The following is a 16,013-nucleotide window of genomic DNA, read 5'->3' on the forward strand; positions in this document are numbered from 1 at the left end:
CAAAAGTTATTCGGTTTAGTATACGATGTATCACGAGTGCATCATTTAAAAAATCTGTCAATTTCCATCCGATCATCAATGATCATCATCATCACCATCATCATCGTCATCATTATCACCGTCTTCCTCAGGAATTGTGGAGTCACAGAACTGTCTGGTACAGCTGAAGCCCTCTGTATGACTACTCTGGTTTTATTCCGTGATTCTGTGCATGATTGTATTGCCAATTTATATTGCGCATATTATTGTATATATATAGGACATGAAGGTAGTTGGTGAGAGGAGGACGAAGGAGACAGGGTTAGGTGAAGGCAATTGATTCGCTGTGGCGACCCCTGTAGGGAAAAGAAGATATTAATGTATTATATGTATAATCAAGGTTTTATTTAAGGTAATATTGCATAAAAATAAAATAAAAATATTTCTTTTTCAGTATTAAAATGATTCATATCCATTTAAACACATTTTAGTTTTCCCTTCAAACATGTAGTTCCAGTTAGTGGCCGCTAGATGTCAGTCGTGATCTCCGTTCTCCAGTGAGAGCGCGCGCTCTCCAGTGAAACCGCGCGTGCACCCGTCGCGCGCGCTCACGCGAGCTCTCCGGACCCTCTGGAGCGCGAGCGGCGGCGAAGTTCGGGGAGGAGAACTTGTAGAAGTACCGAGAAGCAGCTCGAAGCGACGCGGAGCGGAACCGGACCGGACCATGGACGACCTGGGTGAGTCCCGACCCGGGCTCTGGGTGCTTCTGACGGCCGTCCGCGAGCAGCGGGCCGCGGGGTGGAGGTGACGAGATTTAACGCAGAACCGCTGTTGTGTTTACTGTGGGAGAAAAATGGCTGAAGTGTCACAATCAGGAGGAGTCCGCTGATTGGAGCGGCTCCGTCGGGGCTCCAGGGGACCGCGGGGGCCCCCGCCGGGCCGGACCCGCGTCCCAGCGGATAGTTCCCGTGGGGTTTTTTAACGGTTTCTGGAGGGTTTGTGACGTGTTGACACCGAGTTCTAACGGAGCCTCCTGACTGAGTGTCTCCCCCCCCCGGGGCTGTTCATTCCATCTTTGAAGTGTGTGTGTGTGTGTGTGTGTGTGTGTGTGTGTGTGTGTGTGTGTGTGTGTGTGTGTGTGTGTGTGTGTGTGTGGCTGGAGCCGCCATACATCTGGTTCTGGTCCACTTTAATCGCGGCCCGTCCTTCGCGGGAGATGTCTCACTTCCTGTTGGTGTTGGGACATGTGGCGGCCATGGGGGCGCTGACAGGGTTTCTGTCTGTTCCAGGCAGCTTTACTGGTCGGTCTACTGGTTGTACTGGTGGGGGACGTGTCTCCACGTGTCCCACGTCACTACACCTGGTCCTCCTCAGAAATAACACCATAACATGTTTGGATTTGATTCTAAACCCTTTATCTGAATGATTTGTTACCATAGCGATGTACTGGTCTGTATCCAGACCCAACTGGTTTGGATTATAATCTGGATCTTTAATAGTCACAATATAAAAATGTGATTTGGCGAAACACAACTTTAAATCTGATTGATCCAGATGGGAACAACAAACAGCCTCCTTAGAGGTTTGAGCTCAACTGAACGCGTTTATAATTTTAACATTTAATTTAATATAATTTAATATAATTTAATTTAATTTAATCTGTTCACCTGAGGAACGTTTTTTTTTAAATAGTGAAAAAAACTGGTGTCAAATCCAATTTTTGATCATTTTAACACGACTCTAAGCGTTTCCTCTGCTCTGTATTAAACCAGCTCCGACACATTACTTGCATACTGACTGAATATTCCCCTCCTTGGCCCTTGACCTTTGACCCTGAACCTCTGAACTTCTAATTTTGTTGCTATAGCTTTCAGCAGCTGCTTGGCTTTCTATATTTATCTTGCTAATTCAGAATAATCCCGTTTGATGCCTCTGTCTGTTGGGCTCGTGTCAGCTGGGGGGGGGTCGTAATCTGGACCGGAGGCTTGTTTAAGTGGAGGGACGCAGCGCTGCATTATGGGTGCGCCGTGTGAATGCCCCCGGGGCACATGGGATGCTGGAGCTGCCTCTGAAAGGGGCCGTTTGTGGGACGGGATCGGGGAGGGGCTGCTTAGGAATGTCAAACATCGTCGGGGTCCAAGGCCAGAAGCGCCGGGGGGTCACGACTTGCCTCAGCCACGCCGCCGCCGGAGGGAGGGGTCGGGTTCAGCCCGTTTTCACGGGCCGTCCTTTAAGGCGTGGCAGATAAATACACACTGAGGACCGTGTGTGTGTGTGTGTGTGAATGCAGTAGGTGTAGGTGTCTATGGGGGGGGGGGGGCATTGACATTGGGTGAGGGGCGGGGTCGGCCCTGGCGTTGACCTGCTAAACATGCCTTTTGTAAACACACAGCATTCCTGTTAGCCGTGCTGTCATGCTAAGAGCTGATCACCTTGCAGAGGAGCCCCCCACCCCCCCACTCCAGTTTGTGTTACCACCCCACGGGCGCTGCAGGGTTCAGGCCCCCCAGCCCGACCTGGCGGGCCGAAGCTCCTGCCTGTAAATCAGACCCACACCCATCCTGTTCTGGCTCTGAGGAAGCTGTGTGCTGACCTCATCGCTTAGGCAACAGACCCCCCCACATCCTGAGGAAACAGAGGAGAAAAACAATGAGAGACGTCAGTACTGTGGGGGGGGGGGGGATTTAAATGGCTTCCCGCCCTCCCTCTCGGCTCAGGAAAACTTTCTTCACACATCTGGGAATCTGAGCGTCGCTGGATTCTTTGAACATTACTCACCTGAGAGCGCGTTCAGGGGGCGGGGGGCGGGGGGGTCACGTCTGCTAGCAGGGTGGGGGGGGCTCCTGTTTCTGTTTTCTAACACAAACCTCCTGTTTATTGCCGTATTTCGGATCTGGACCCGTTTGTGTTCAGACTGTCGCTCCCCATCGTTCTGTATTAAAGGGATGAAGGTGTGATGAGGCGTAACCATGACAACATTCACGTGTGCATTAAAAAATGCAGCTAGCAGTTAGCGGCTAACTCAGGGGTGAAGTAAATCTCTCCGCGGCGAGGCGGCACCGGGATCAGGGGCCGAGCTGGAGGGGCGTCAGCGACCGCATGGAGGGTGTTGTTGTTGTTGTTGTTGTTGTTGTGGTGTTAGTTCATTGATCACTACTGCTGGAGGCGTTGTTGTTGTTGTTGTGGTGTTAGTTCATTGATCACTACTGCTGGAGGCGTTGTTGTTGTTGTTGTGGTGTTAGTTCATTGATCACTACTGCTGGAGGCGTTGTTGTTGTTGTTGTTGTTGTGGTGTTAGTTCATTGATCACTACTGCTGGAGGCGTTGTTGTTGTTGTTGTTGTTGTTGTGGTGTTAGTTCATTGATCACTACTGCTGGAGGCGTTGTTGTTGTTGTTGTTGTTGTGGTGTTAGTTCATTGATCACTACTGCTGGAGGCGTTGTTGTTGTTGTTGTTGTTGTTGTGGTGTTAGTTCATTGATCACTACTGCTGGAGGCGTTGTTGTTGTTGTTGTTGTTGTTGTGGTGTTAGTTCATTGATCACTACTGCTGGAGGCGTTGTTGGCGCCTCGACTGAAGTTTGCATTGAGAGTCAAACCCATGAACAAGATGCAGACCTGCTAAAGTTGGGGTCTCCTCCTCCAGTCAGACCCTGTTGGCGCCCCCCCCACCCCCACCCCACCCCAGTGGGACCCTGCCCCCCCCCCCTGGCGTCCTGCCACCCCGTCCCTGAACGTGTCCTCGCTGACCGGCTGCTGCCTCAGACTTTCTCCTGCGAGCTGATTTACGGCTCTGCGGGGAGGTGCTTTTATTTTGGCGATCTCTCGGGGGTCGTGTCGTCTTTCGGATGCGGGGGCTGCCGTTGTGGGTATTTTTAGGCGTGTTTATTTTGAAGCGGTTGCCCTGAGATGCCCGTGTCTTCCTGGTGGTGTGTTACTGACCACCTCGTCTCTTCCTGCAGACGCACACACTCGTTTATTCTATTCTTTTATTCTTTCTGTTCTCCTGGGTTCTCCCCGCCCCCCCCCTGTCAGCCTGACATACTGGTATCTCACCCCTAACCCCCCCCTCTCAGGCCTGTGCCTGCCTTGTTTGATATAAATACCGTAGGGCTGGTCTGATGGGGGTAGGGTTTCATCCAGTTCTGCTCCGGCTATAAACAGGTGAGCCGCCACCCGTTAACGTCCAGCTAATCAGAACAGATTAGACGCCGCTGTTTCCTTCCTGCTATGAAAACACTGACGTCTCTCTCATCCCACAATCCAAAGCGTTCCGTCATCGCCAGCGCCTCATTACATCCCGCCTCACATTGTATTAGTCAGTGTTCGTCCGTCCGTCCGTTCGTCCACCAAACATCTCCACAACCGTTGCAGATAGAAAGATGAGACAAAAAGCACATGACTCGGGCGGCAAAGGGGATGAAGATGAGATGATGACCTTGACCTTGAGAAAACTAGGTCAAGGTCAAATTTCAACTTTTGTAAACTCAGGAACCGGATAAGATGGAAAGACGAGGGAGAAGGCCGGTGTGAGTAAGACCATAGATCGTCTTTTGATCGATGACAGTAAGTCAGAGCACTAGCTTTGATCTTTGACCTATGCATGTAGGTCAGGGTAAAATTTTTAATTCAGGGGTGTCGGATAAAAGTTCCTCTAAATCTCCTGAAGCACCAGCTTTGGTGTTGAGCGACGTTCCGCTGCGTCGGAGCGACACCCGTTCCCCACAGGAGGAATGTGTGGAATTCCCCACGCACCTTTGCTCCAATCTGATAAACAGTGCAGGACTGTACACGCACCCACCGACACAGGAATGCGAGTGTAGGTCGGTGACCCCCCACCACCGGGTTCTGTAGAGGCTCATCGGAATAGCCGGATCATCCCGACGCGGTCGTCACGTTTGTTGAGCGCTTTATTCCTCCCGTTCTGAAACAATGGACCATTGAGTCGGGATGCCGCCGGAGCAGAATCGGACTTTGTCCCTTGCGCCCCCCCCCAACCCCCACCCCCACACCCCCCCCCCCCGGTCTGGAATGGAAAAGATTAGCGTGTTACATGACTTACAGTGCATGTTTGCATTCTTGACGCTTTGGCCCAAACTTGCGAGACTGAAGGCTCGTTGTCGTCCTCACCCTCGACTCACCGCTGCCCCCCGCAGGGAGGGAAGGGGAGCGCCGTTATCCTTTAATGACCTGCAGTAAATCAGATTTTTATGCCCCCACCAAAGGTAGCAGAAGTGTCCCCCCCCCCCCCCCCTGTCCAACTATAACGTCCATGTGGAACCGTGGGACGTGATTGAATCCGAGTCGTTTTCTTCAAATTTATTGGTTTATTTACTGATTTTATTAGAATGACAATATTTTGTTGTTTTTATTTAGCTTCTTGATAATAATCCACACCTTATGGAGCTAAGTGTGTATTTTTACGCTGCAGCTGGAAACGCGCGTCGACCAGCTGAGATCTCGGCTTCAGAATCTTCCCCTGCAGACTCAGAATAAATCCACATGATTCATTTCACGCCGTTTGGTGGGGCTCCAGATCGGGTGGGCGCTGCCTGGTCGGAGGAATGCTTCCACGCCACGCCTGTCGGATGTTCCACCCAACCGTCGGTCATACGACAACGCTGCATTCTGGGAAAAACAAACATTAAATGTAAGAATTCTGCAGCTGCGAGTTGGCAGGTTTGATTCCGGGTTGAAGGCGTGTAAATTTTCCCCCGATGGCGGTCTCACAGGTGGTGTGTGAGGGCGCGGCGTGTTGGCTCAGCTCGATTCTTTCTAGGAATATGTTCCCAGCTCGTTTCTGATTGGCTCCCAGAGAAACTCCAGATCCCACATTGTGTTGTTTTTTTCTACCGGCTCGCCAGCTGTGGTATTTTCCTCTTTGTTTTACGAGCGTCTTCAGTCAGGCCTTGTTTAGCGCGTCAGCACCAGGTGCAGATTATTTTGAGCTGCTCGTGATATTTCAGCACATTTGCACACACACACACACACACACACACACACACACACACACACACACACACACACACACACACACGGGCGACTCTCCGAGGCGGAGGCTTTAAATAGGCTGCAGCTCCCATGTGGTTTACGTCAAACTTCATGACTTCAACTTTTAGCTTCTGGGGAGGATGTGTGATGAGGAGACGTGGCAGGCTGACGTGTGAGGCGCCGCTCCAGCGTCCTTTTCTTGTAAGATAATCCTGCTTCATGTTTGTTTGTCGTGTCAAACGCTATTTAAAGGCCGGAGGCGGAGGTTTATAGCACAAATTATATATTCAGCAGCGTATCGGAGCGTTTAGGAGAGACATTTGTGAGGCGAGAGGGGGGCAGAGTTTTTGAAAATTTGCTAATAAGTGGAGGAATCTGAGGGAGATAGCCAACAGAGACTCCTCGTGTTTCCTGATCACCTGCAGGGGGATCGCCCAGAACGCCCAGGAGCTCTGTGATTGGCTTATAGGAGGATGAGTGATTAACCTGCTCAAACTGGGACCAATCAGACGAGCGGGACTCTGTGACGTCACTTCTGGCCGGGGTCGTGACCTCAACCTGGTTTCGTTCCAGACCGACTGATCCGTCGGTCTCAGATTTCCAGTTCAAATCAAACACAGATTCATTAAAACCACTGAATAAAGACGTGACTGACGGGACTCAAACCCTACAGTTAACCCTTTGGTTCCAGCCCTGCTGGGCTCATTGGATTCATTTTAAATTAAGGTTCGCTGTGAAGACGCCGTCATCCGGTTTTGACCACTCCTCCCTCGGGCCGCTGGCGGCTCACACTATCTTTGTCCCGCCGTCCGCCTCACACACATCGTCCCGTCTGCGGTTATCAGCCGCTGGAATAACGTGAGTACCAACCTCGGCCTTCAGACCGTTTGCAGACGTCTGTTTTCCCGGGATGTGACATTAACTTCGCTGACGGATCACGTAAGGATTCCTGAAGTACCGTTTGAATGAGTTCCAGACGCGTTAATTCTAATCTCTTATTTCCAGCTGATCTTTTGAGACGTGTGGATTTATATTTGAGCTTCTGATTACTTTTTGAGTCTTCGGATGTCGGGTTAAAGTGGAACCGGCCCATCCCGCTGTAGTGTAACTGTATGCAGCCGCTGATGGCGGTCTATTCTGGACGGGCTGAGGATGGATGGATGGCGTGATGTCAGATTCTATTTTGTTCCTGCGTTCCTTCCGAATCCTAACCCCCTCGACTCCTGGGGACACCGCGTTTGCTTCCATCAATTCTTTCTTCAACAACGACCAATCGATGTCATTGATGATTCAGACAGTCAGATGTGACAGGTTGAACCGCGATTGTCACCAGGTTTGTATTTATAGTCGGCACCGATGGGAAGGCACGCCGTAGGTATGAAGCGACGCGTGCTGACGCTGACAGGCTGGGTTTAGAGGCCCACTTGCCGCCATGTTGTGTTCACATCCGGGCTGGTCGTCACCTCACAGCACTCCACGAAGCCCGTAAAGAATCCGGCGCGCCCTGATGCCCGACCGCGTTGGCCGACACGCTCCAGGAATTAGTCTGTAACGCTTTAACGGTCACATGTTGCAGACGCGCTGCTGGCTGACCTGGAATCCACCACGTCCCACATCTCCAAGCGACCCGTGTTCCTATCTGACGAGACCCCCTACTCCATCCCCACTGGAGGACACGCCTACCAGGATGCTCCGCCTCCGGTCCCGCCTCCGCCCTCAGCCGAGGCTCTGAACGGATCCCTGGTCGATCAGACCGACTCCCACCACTCCTCCCAGCAGGTACGTCTCACCGTGGACAAACATGGACATCCCAACTTTCTCCACACGAGTTTGCGATGATTTAGATGATTGATCGTCATGACAACCACCTGTCTGTTAGCGCGGCACAGGTAAAACCGTTTGTCCGGTGTTCTGACGCTGCTGAATCCTGTGCAGTCTTTAGGTTCGGCCCAGAAGAGCTCGTGGTCCAGGGACAGCAGCAGCTCCCCCCTGTCTCACGTCGAGGAAGACCACGTCTACAGGTACCCCCATGCCCCCCAGGGACGGGCTCACCAGAGTCTGATGGAATATCTGAAGGGGCTTCTAAGTGGGATGACAGACGAGCTCTGGTTGGTTGATCACCAGGAGCCTCAGCTCCGACTCGTCTTTGTGTTTCTGTCTTTATTTAGAAGAGGCTTCTACTGTTTCTAAGGGGGGTGGGGGGTGTTACTGACCCCCGGTGGAAACAAACTGAACGTTTTTACAATCTGATCAGTAAGACCAGTAAGACGGAGTACATGTGTGTGAATGAGAGGGACCCAAGTGGAAGAGTGAGGTTAGAGGGAGAAGAGATCAAGAAGGGGGAGGATTTGAAGTACTGAGGGTCAACAGTCCAGAGCAATGGAGAGTGTGGAAAAGAGGTGAAGAAGCGTGTCCAGGCAGGATGGAACGGGTGGAGGAAAGTGTCAGGTGTGATGTGTGATAGAAGAGTTTCAGCTAAAATGAAAGGAAAGGTGTACAAAACTGTGGTGAGACCAGCGATGTTGTTTGGTCTAGAGACAGTGTCACTGAAGAAAAGACAGGAGACAGAGCTGGAGGTAGCAGAGATGAAGATGCTGAGGTTCTCTCTGGGAGTGACCAGGATGGATAGGATCAGGAATGAGTCCATCAGAGGGACAGCACATGTTAGAGGTTCTGGAGATAAAGTCAGAGAGGCCAGACTGAGATGGTTTGGACATGTCCAGAGGAGAGATAGTGAATATATTGGTAGAAGGATGCTGAGTTCTGAACTGCCAGGCAGGAGGCCTAGAGGAAGACCAAAGAGGAGGTTTATGGATGTAGTGAAAGAGGACATGAAGGTAGTTGGTGTGAGAGAAGAGGATGAGAAGACAGGGTTAGATGGAGGACACTGATTGGCTGTGGAGACCCCTGAAGGGAGAAGCCCAAAGGAGAAGAAGAAGAAGATCAGGAACAGACACAAACACACCCAGTGAAGGGAAACGTGAGCTCGGGTTGGAACAACCTGCAGCACAGACGTGTTGTCGTCGGTTCTTCTAGCGAACAGCGTCTCTTTCTGTCTTCAGCTTCCCAAACAAACAGAAGTCTTCAGACTCGTCCTCAGCAGCCATGACCTCCGCCCTGGGCAGTAACCTATCAGAGCTGGACAGACTCCTGCTGGAGCTCAACGCCGTGCAGCAGAGCTCGCCGTCATTCCCCACCACAGGTAGTCACCAGACCTCCACGTCCGTCACGCGTGTCTGGGGTCACGAGTTTTAACCGGTGTGTGTGTGTGGGGTGTGTCCACAGAGGAGACGGCCCCGCCCCTACCATCCTGCAGCATCACCCACTACGAGAACGGCAGCTGCCCAGACATCATGGTTAGCCCGCCCCCCCAGGACAAGCCCAAAAGGAACGGCGTGAGGCCGGAAGACGTCCGGCCCACCGTGGAGAGTCTTCTGGACGAGCTGGAGGGCTCGGTGCCGTCACCGAGGTAGAGAACACGTTTGTACGGCGGGTACCTGAAGGCAACACCGGAGGCAACTCCCTGAAGCCGAAGGATGTCTGAGATCCTGTTGGTTTTGATTGCAAGCAGTTTCGTCAGCTGACTGACCAATCAGAAGTGTCGACAGAACGCCCGTCACATGACATCAATGTTCGCGTGTTCGTCCGTTCGTCCACCAAACACCTTCACAGATAAAAAAGATGAAACAAACGGCACATTACTCGGGCAACAAAGAGAATCAAAATGAGATGATGACCTTGACCTTGACAAAACTAGGTCAAGGTCAAATTTTCAACTTTTTAACATTGTTTTGCACATGTCTCAGGAACCGGAGAAGATAGAAAGACGAAACAAAAGGATTTATATTCAGGGAGGCAAGGGGACCAAGATTAGATCACAACCTTGACCTTGAAAAACTAGGTCAAGGTCAAGTTTTCACTTTTATACCTGAAACCTGATGAGATATAATCACAGAAGAACATTTTCAGGAAGCCAGAGGCACAAATTCGTGAGGGTGTCTCGGGACGTTTCAGTGTCTGACCGCCTTGTTTTCTTTGCGTCTCACTCGCAGCCCTCCGGCTCGCCACAGCGACGTGGACACGCCCTCCCAGCAGCAGGCCCGGATGTCGGCGTCCTGCGCCACCAGGGAGCTGGACGAGCTGATGGCGTCTCTGTCCGACTTCAAGGTAGCGGTGCGGCAGGAGGGAGACGCGGTCGAACGCGAGCGTCTCCTGTCACGTCCTCACCATGTCTGTCCTCTCCTTTCTGTTCTGTCCCCCCAGCCCAGCTCTCTGGGCTCTCTGCTGGACCCGGCGGGAGTCTCCTCCTCTCCTCGTCCCCCTTTGGTCTCTTCCTCCGTCACCCCGGCGGCTTCTCCTTCCCTCCGTCTGTCCCACCCGTCTTCCTGCGCCTCTCCTGTCTTTCCTCTTCCTGCCGGTTTAGAGCTTCACATAGACGAGGACGGGGGGGACGGGGGCGTGTCCGCACCCCACCCCAACCACCTCCCCCCCCACAGCCCCGTCTCCTCCCTGTCTGCCACCAGCGACCCCGACCTGGCCGCCGTCGTGGACGTCTCCGCCGAACCCAAGACCCTGTTAGTCGTGTCCCAGTCGGCTTCTTCTAACTCCAGCCTGATGAGGGGCAGCCCCAGCCCCTCCCACGCCACGACCACGCCCTCCCTGTCCTCCGTCAACACCGTCCTGGACCACAAGTCCTCCAAGCCCCCCAGTCCATCCGTAGAACCCCCAAACGCCACAACCCAACCCTCTTCTTCTCTTCACGACCTGAATTTGACGTTCTGTCCCCGTCCCTCTAAGATCCAAACGCCTCCGTCGCCCCTCCCTGTCCGTCTGTCTGGATCTCCTCCGTACGTCTCCTCAAAGACATCCTCCCCGTCTCCAGTGACGGCCCCCGCTGCCCGGGGCGCCAGCCCGCCCCCCACGGCGGAGCCCTCCCTGGACGAAGCTCTGGACAACCTGCTAGCGATGAGTTTCCCTCAGACTGAGGCGGCGCCGCCAGCGGGGGAGCCCCCGCTGACGATGGAGGTGCAGGAGGAGCTGCTCCTCCCCGTGGACAGAAGCGGCGTGCAGCCAGACGTGTTCGCCAGCGGCGCCAACACCGTCACCGACGAGTCGGTGGACGGGAACGGGGAGCTGGACTGGGGCGACGAGGAGCTGTCCGTGTCGTTCCACGACGGGCTGGACGGCAGCGTGACCCCCTACACCGAGAGGCCGTACACGGACGGCAGCGTGACCCCCCACACCGAGAGGCCGTACACGGACGGCAGCGTGACGCCGCTGACCGAGGCCAGCTGGATGGACGAGTCCATGACCCCCAGCTCCTGCCCCGGGACCCCCGACACCGCCCTGGACCTGCCGCTGCTGCAGACGACCCCCAACGTTGACCGGGTGTCGGCGTCGGGACACGTACGCACCCCCCCCCCCCCCGCCGCCGGACGGCCGGGTTGTGCTCGCGCTCTGTTGCTCTTGTTGTTCTTTAACGATGACGCCGAGGCGAGAAGCCCCGCCCCCGAGGGTTCCTCCCCGCGTCCTGAAGCGTTTGACACTAACGTCAGCGTGACCCCTCCATCAGTGGTCCCCAACCTTCAGTTCTCCCCCGTTTAACGTCAGACGTTAAGGTGCGGCGGATAAATCCAACTAGATAAAACGATAGGAGCAGCAGAAAACCGGTTTTTATCTAAACGTAATAAACGAATCTGGATTCTTTCTGTGGGGACCGATACCGACTGACCCACGGACCGGTACCGGTCCACGACCCGGGGGTTGGGCACCACTGATCTCCAAAAGAGAGGTGTGACACCTAACAGATTCACACCAGACGGAAAGAAAAAGTCTGACTTTTGTTTGATGTTTTCAACGAATCAGACGGAAGCTCCTTCTAATCCAGGCTTCTGATTGGCTGCACTCAGCATCGTTTGTGTGTGACGGACTGTGAGCATGCCCGTGTGTGTGTTTGTCCACCGCATCCCGGCCTGGCGGCGGTTTAATCCTGCCTGCGTGACTCGCCCTGCCCCCCCACTTCAGATCAAGTCAGTGATCAGACGCACTAAGGAGACCCCCAACGTTCACCCCATGTACCGCGACGGCCACCCGCCGCGCCGGAAGATGGGCCCCGTGATCGTGAACAAGAACAGCTCCCAGGACCGGCTGATCGAGGAGCTGCAGGGGAAGTTCGGCATCGGGCGCTCGGAGCGCCGCCGCAAGCAGAGCGACGACTGGCTGACGGAGGGCGTCATCATCACCTCCAGACCGCAGCGTCTGCGTCACGAGGGCGGGGCCGCTGACGTCGACAAGGTGGGCGTGGCTCTGCGCTGGCCGGTTTCCCCCACCCGTTGTCTCCATGTCCCCCCCACCCCCCCTCCCACCCGTCTCTGTTTGTCTCCTCCTTAGATCATAATCGCTCCAGACTCCCCCGTCCCCGTAAGGAAGGTTCTCCCGCCTCTCTCCCCCCCCGCCCCTCGGCGCCCCCCCGTGGTAGAAGAGCCAAAGCGACCGCTCCCGGTGCAGCTGCCCCCCATCCCCATTCCGCCGCCGCTGCCTCCCCCGCCTCCCTCCACCGCTCAACACCCCCTTCACTTCAGGGAAGCGGCTTCCGCCGCACCTCGGCACATCTTTAAACCCTCACCCCCGCCTGCCCCCAAACCGGACGCCCCTCCTCCCGTCCTTAAAGCTCCTTACCGGCCCCCACCAGTGGAGCGGTTCCCACCAGCCGCCCCTAAAGTCCTGGTGTCGGTAGGCTGCCAGACGGAGTACGACCCCGTCTTCCCTCCAGTGCAGGCAGGAACTCCTCCTCTCTTCTGCTTCCACACCTTAAAGTCTCTCTGGCCACACCCCCGTCAGGCGGACACGCCCTCAGCAGGTGTTTGTCTTTCAGATCATGGCCCAGGGGAAAGCCGGTGGTCCCGGGGGGCCTCCGACGCAGGTCAACAAGCTGGACAACATGCTGGGGAGTCTCCAGTCCGACCTCAACAAACTGGGGGTGCAGACGGTCGCTAAAGGGGTTTGTGGCGCCTGCTGTAAGCCCATCGTGGGACAGGTGAGACGACCAGCCGGAGATTAGGTCAACGTGTTGATGGATTAAATACAGCTAGTCCTTAACTTATGAACAAACGCGCTTCACCGTATCTGAATATCATCCTGCAGTCTTGCAATCCAGAGAAACGACCTAAACTAGATTTTTATTTTTAAAATGACGTATAATCAAAATGACTGAACTCTAAACAACCTGAACCTGGATTTTATTTATGATGGGATGTTTTAATGTCCTGTAATTGTTTCTGGTCAGTCTGAGGGAATAGAACTTTAGTTTTTACAGTAGTAATGACATTACAGTTGTGTTTGTATGTTGAGGACCACCTGTATCATTATTTGGGGTTGTTTCCCGGCCCATATGGGACCCTCCCACAGGTGTTGTGTTGTGTTGCGTTGTGTAGGTGGTGACGGCTATGGGTCGCACGTGGCACCCCGAACACTTCGTGTGCACACACTGCCAGGAGGAGATCGGCTCCAGGAACTTCTTCGAGCGTGAAGGCCAGCCGTACTGCGAGAAGGATTACCACAACCTGTTCTCCCCGCGCTGCTACTACTGCAACGGACCCATACTGGACGTGAGTCCCCGCCTTGTGATTCCCCCACCCCCAGTCTGCTGTACTCAGCAGTCAACCAATCATGAATGTCGTCGTGTGTGCAGAAAGTGGTGACGGCGCTGGACCGGACCTGGCATCCTGAACACTTCTTCTGTGCTCAGTGCGGATCGTTCTTTGGCCCAGAAGGTACCGACGGATCCCTGTTAGCTTTAGCTCGACGTTCACGGCTGTTCCTGTTAACCCCCTCCTTCCTGTCCCTCCCGTCAAGGTTTCCACGAAAAGGATGGAAAAGCGTACTGCAGGAAGGACTACTTCGACATGTTCGCACCGAAGTGTGGCGGCTGCGCCCGGGCCATCCTGGAGAACTACATCTCAGCGCTGAGCAGCCTGTGGCATCCGGAGTGTTTCGTCTGCAGGGTCGGTACCGCGCTACAAGCTAGCACTCCACAAACCAGTGCGGTGGTGGTCGACTAACCACCAATTATTGTTCGATTAGTCGATTAATTGGATCAGATTGAATGTCAAACATCTGCCGTACGTCACCGGCAGGAAGCTGCTCTCATGTAACTATCATTAGCTTTCAGCTTGACAGGAAATATTATAATTATTATTAACGTTAGAGAAAACACATGAAATATTTGTGCTAAGAGCGGCTAATCGCTAATGTTAACGTGTACAGCTATAGGTGTAAGCAGTAAGTTCTGTGTTTACACTAATATTAACAGCTAACTAGCCAGTTAGCGTACGAGACGACGGTCCCTCTATCGTTGATAGAACCCGTCTGATAGAACTTCGGGTGACGTCACGGTCGACCTTGAATACCAAGATTTTATAAAAACGACGTGTCGACTTAAATTAGGTATCAACGATTTTAATAGTCAACATAATCGTGTTTAGTCGACTGTTCTTGACAGTCCTTGTTATAATGAGTGGAGTGTCTATTTATGTCATGTTATGCTAACATCGCTAACGCTGCAGCGCCGCTCTTTTTGCGTTCCAGGAGTGCTTCACCCCGTTTGTCAACGGTAGCTTCTTCGAGCACGACGGCCAGCCCTACTGCGAAGTCCACTACCACGAGCGGCGCGGCTCGCTCTGCTCCGGCTGTCAGAAGCCCATCACGGGCCGCTGCATCACCGCCATGGCCAAGAAGTTCCACCCGGAGCACTTCGTCTGCGCCTTCTGCCTGAAGCAGCTGAACAAAGGAACCTTCAAAGAACAGAACGACAAACCGTACTGCCACGGCTGCTTCGTTAAGCTGTTCAGTTAGACGGCGCCGCTCACGGGTCAGCGTCTGTAGCGCGGGCAGGGCGGGGCGGGGCAGAGGGGGGGTGCGTTTGCATTCTGACGATGACCTCTGAAGTGTGTGTGCGTTAGGTGTGTGCGTGTGGCTGAAGCAGCGTAGACGAAAGCGACTTCCTGTTCAGGCGATAAAATATCAGAACATCAGATTCTGCAAATCGACACTGACACGCAAAGTTTCCTTTGATCCTGAAATGTGTAATCCTCGTAGAATTCAAATCTCCGTTTAATCTCCGTTCACGGTGGTGAAACGTTAGCGAACACTGTAGAAACACGTGAATCACTCGTGCACGTCGTCGCTCACTGGTTGAGCGCGTTCTCCTTTGAAAGCACACAAATCAGAAACGGCAGCGGGGAGCCGGTGACCGCTGGGTTTCGTTGTTTTGTTTTTTAACACGACTGTTTTTACAACACGGTTTACGGCGGAAGCGAAGCGCTGACATGTTCAGGATGCTAATAACCACTCACGGAAAGGGGGCGGGGCTAATGAAAGTTCACGTATGGCGGGAAAACACGACAGTAGATTTGCTGTGATGTTGGGATAACTATGCAAACTGACTTTTCATCAGCGGCGCAACTCGTATCACAGCAGACAGGTGTTACCGCAGCAACAGACAGGCGTTGCCACAGCAACGGTCTGTTAGGATGGTGGTGGAACATGTGACGTACTGTAGAAGCAGCGGGTTTATGTGGCAGAGAGACGTGGGGCCTTTTGTTCAGGGAATCTAGAGCCTTAAATCTGTTCTGACTCTTTATCGATGGAATCAACGTGCTATTATTATAGTTATTTAACCAAAGCCACACCTCTTCGTTTGACTCTTGTTTTCTTTTCATTTTAACTGACAATATTGTTCTGAATAGTGAGAGTCCTCCAATCGAGTCCAGTTACGCAAATAAACTCTGTTTTGGTATCAAACTGTTAGCCGAGGGCTTCATTTGTGACTCCAGCTGAAGACCTGCTCCATCCTCCGCTGCCTGATGAAGAGTTTAATATAAGATCATCATCATCATTGTTGTTCCCCCAGAACACATTTATAAAAATTTGTGTCTGTTCAAACAAAAACATCCACGTATCCGTCATAAAATGAAATCATCTTTTGCACTTGTGAGAGTTCTAATATGAATATATTAATAGAAGTGTAAAAAATTTTTTTTTAAAT

The 16,013-nt window shown here is 53.1% G+C and overlaps 1 protein-coding gene across 4 annotated transcripts; it reads left to right on the plus strand.

Moving 5' to 3' along the window:
- Nucleotides 1-556: 556 nt before the first annotated feature.
- LOC137592269 (paxillin-like) lies at nucleotides 557-15,769 on the plus strand. 4 transcript variants are annotated; one of them, XM_068310306.1, is made up of 14 exons: nucleotides 557-716; nucleotides 7,545-7,747; nucleotides 7,904-7,989; nucleotides 9,031-9,170; nucleotides 9,254-9,437; nucleotides 10,021-10,135; nucleotides 10,232-11,374; nucleotides 11,993-12,262; nucleotides 12,359-12,745; nucleotides 12,843-13,004; nucleotides 13,402-13,575; nucleotides 13,659-13,740; nucleotides 13,823-13,971; nucleotides 14,555-15,769. In XM_068310306.1, exons 1-14 carry the CDS (start codon nucleotides 704-706, stop codon nucleotides 14,819-14,821), a joined length of 3,375 nt encoding a protein of 1,124 aa, XP_068166407.1. In that variant the 5' UTR covers nucleotides 557-703; the 3' UTR covers nucleotides 14,822-15,769. The 4 variants fall into 4 exon arrangements, with proteins under 4 accessions (XP_068166407.1, XP_068166411.1, XP_068166410.1 ...); XM_068310310.1 differs by lacking the exons at nucleotides 10,232-11,374; nucleotides 11,993-12,262; nucleotides 12,359-12,745; XM_068310309.1 differs by lacking the exons at nucleotides 13,659-13,740; nucleotides 13,823-13,971; nucleotides 14,555-15,769 and having other exon boundaries at nucleotides 13,376-13,528.
- Nucleotides 15,770-16,013: the final 244 nt, after the last annotated feature.

This window comes from Antennarius striatus, chromosome 3 (assembly GCF_040054535.1).
Source record: "Antennarius striatus isolate MH-2024 chromosome 3, ASM4005453v1, whole genome shotgun sequence".
Lineage (NCBI taxonomy): Eukaryota > Metazoa > Chordata > Actinopteri > Lophiiformes > Antennariidae > Antennarius > Antennarius striatus.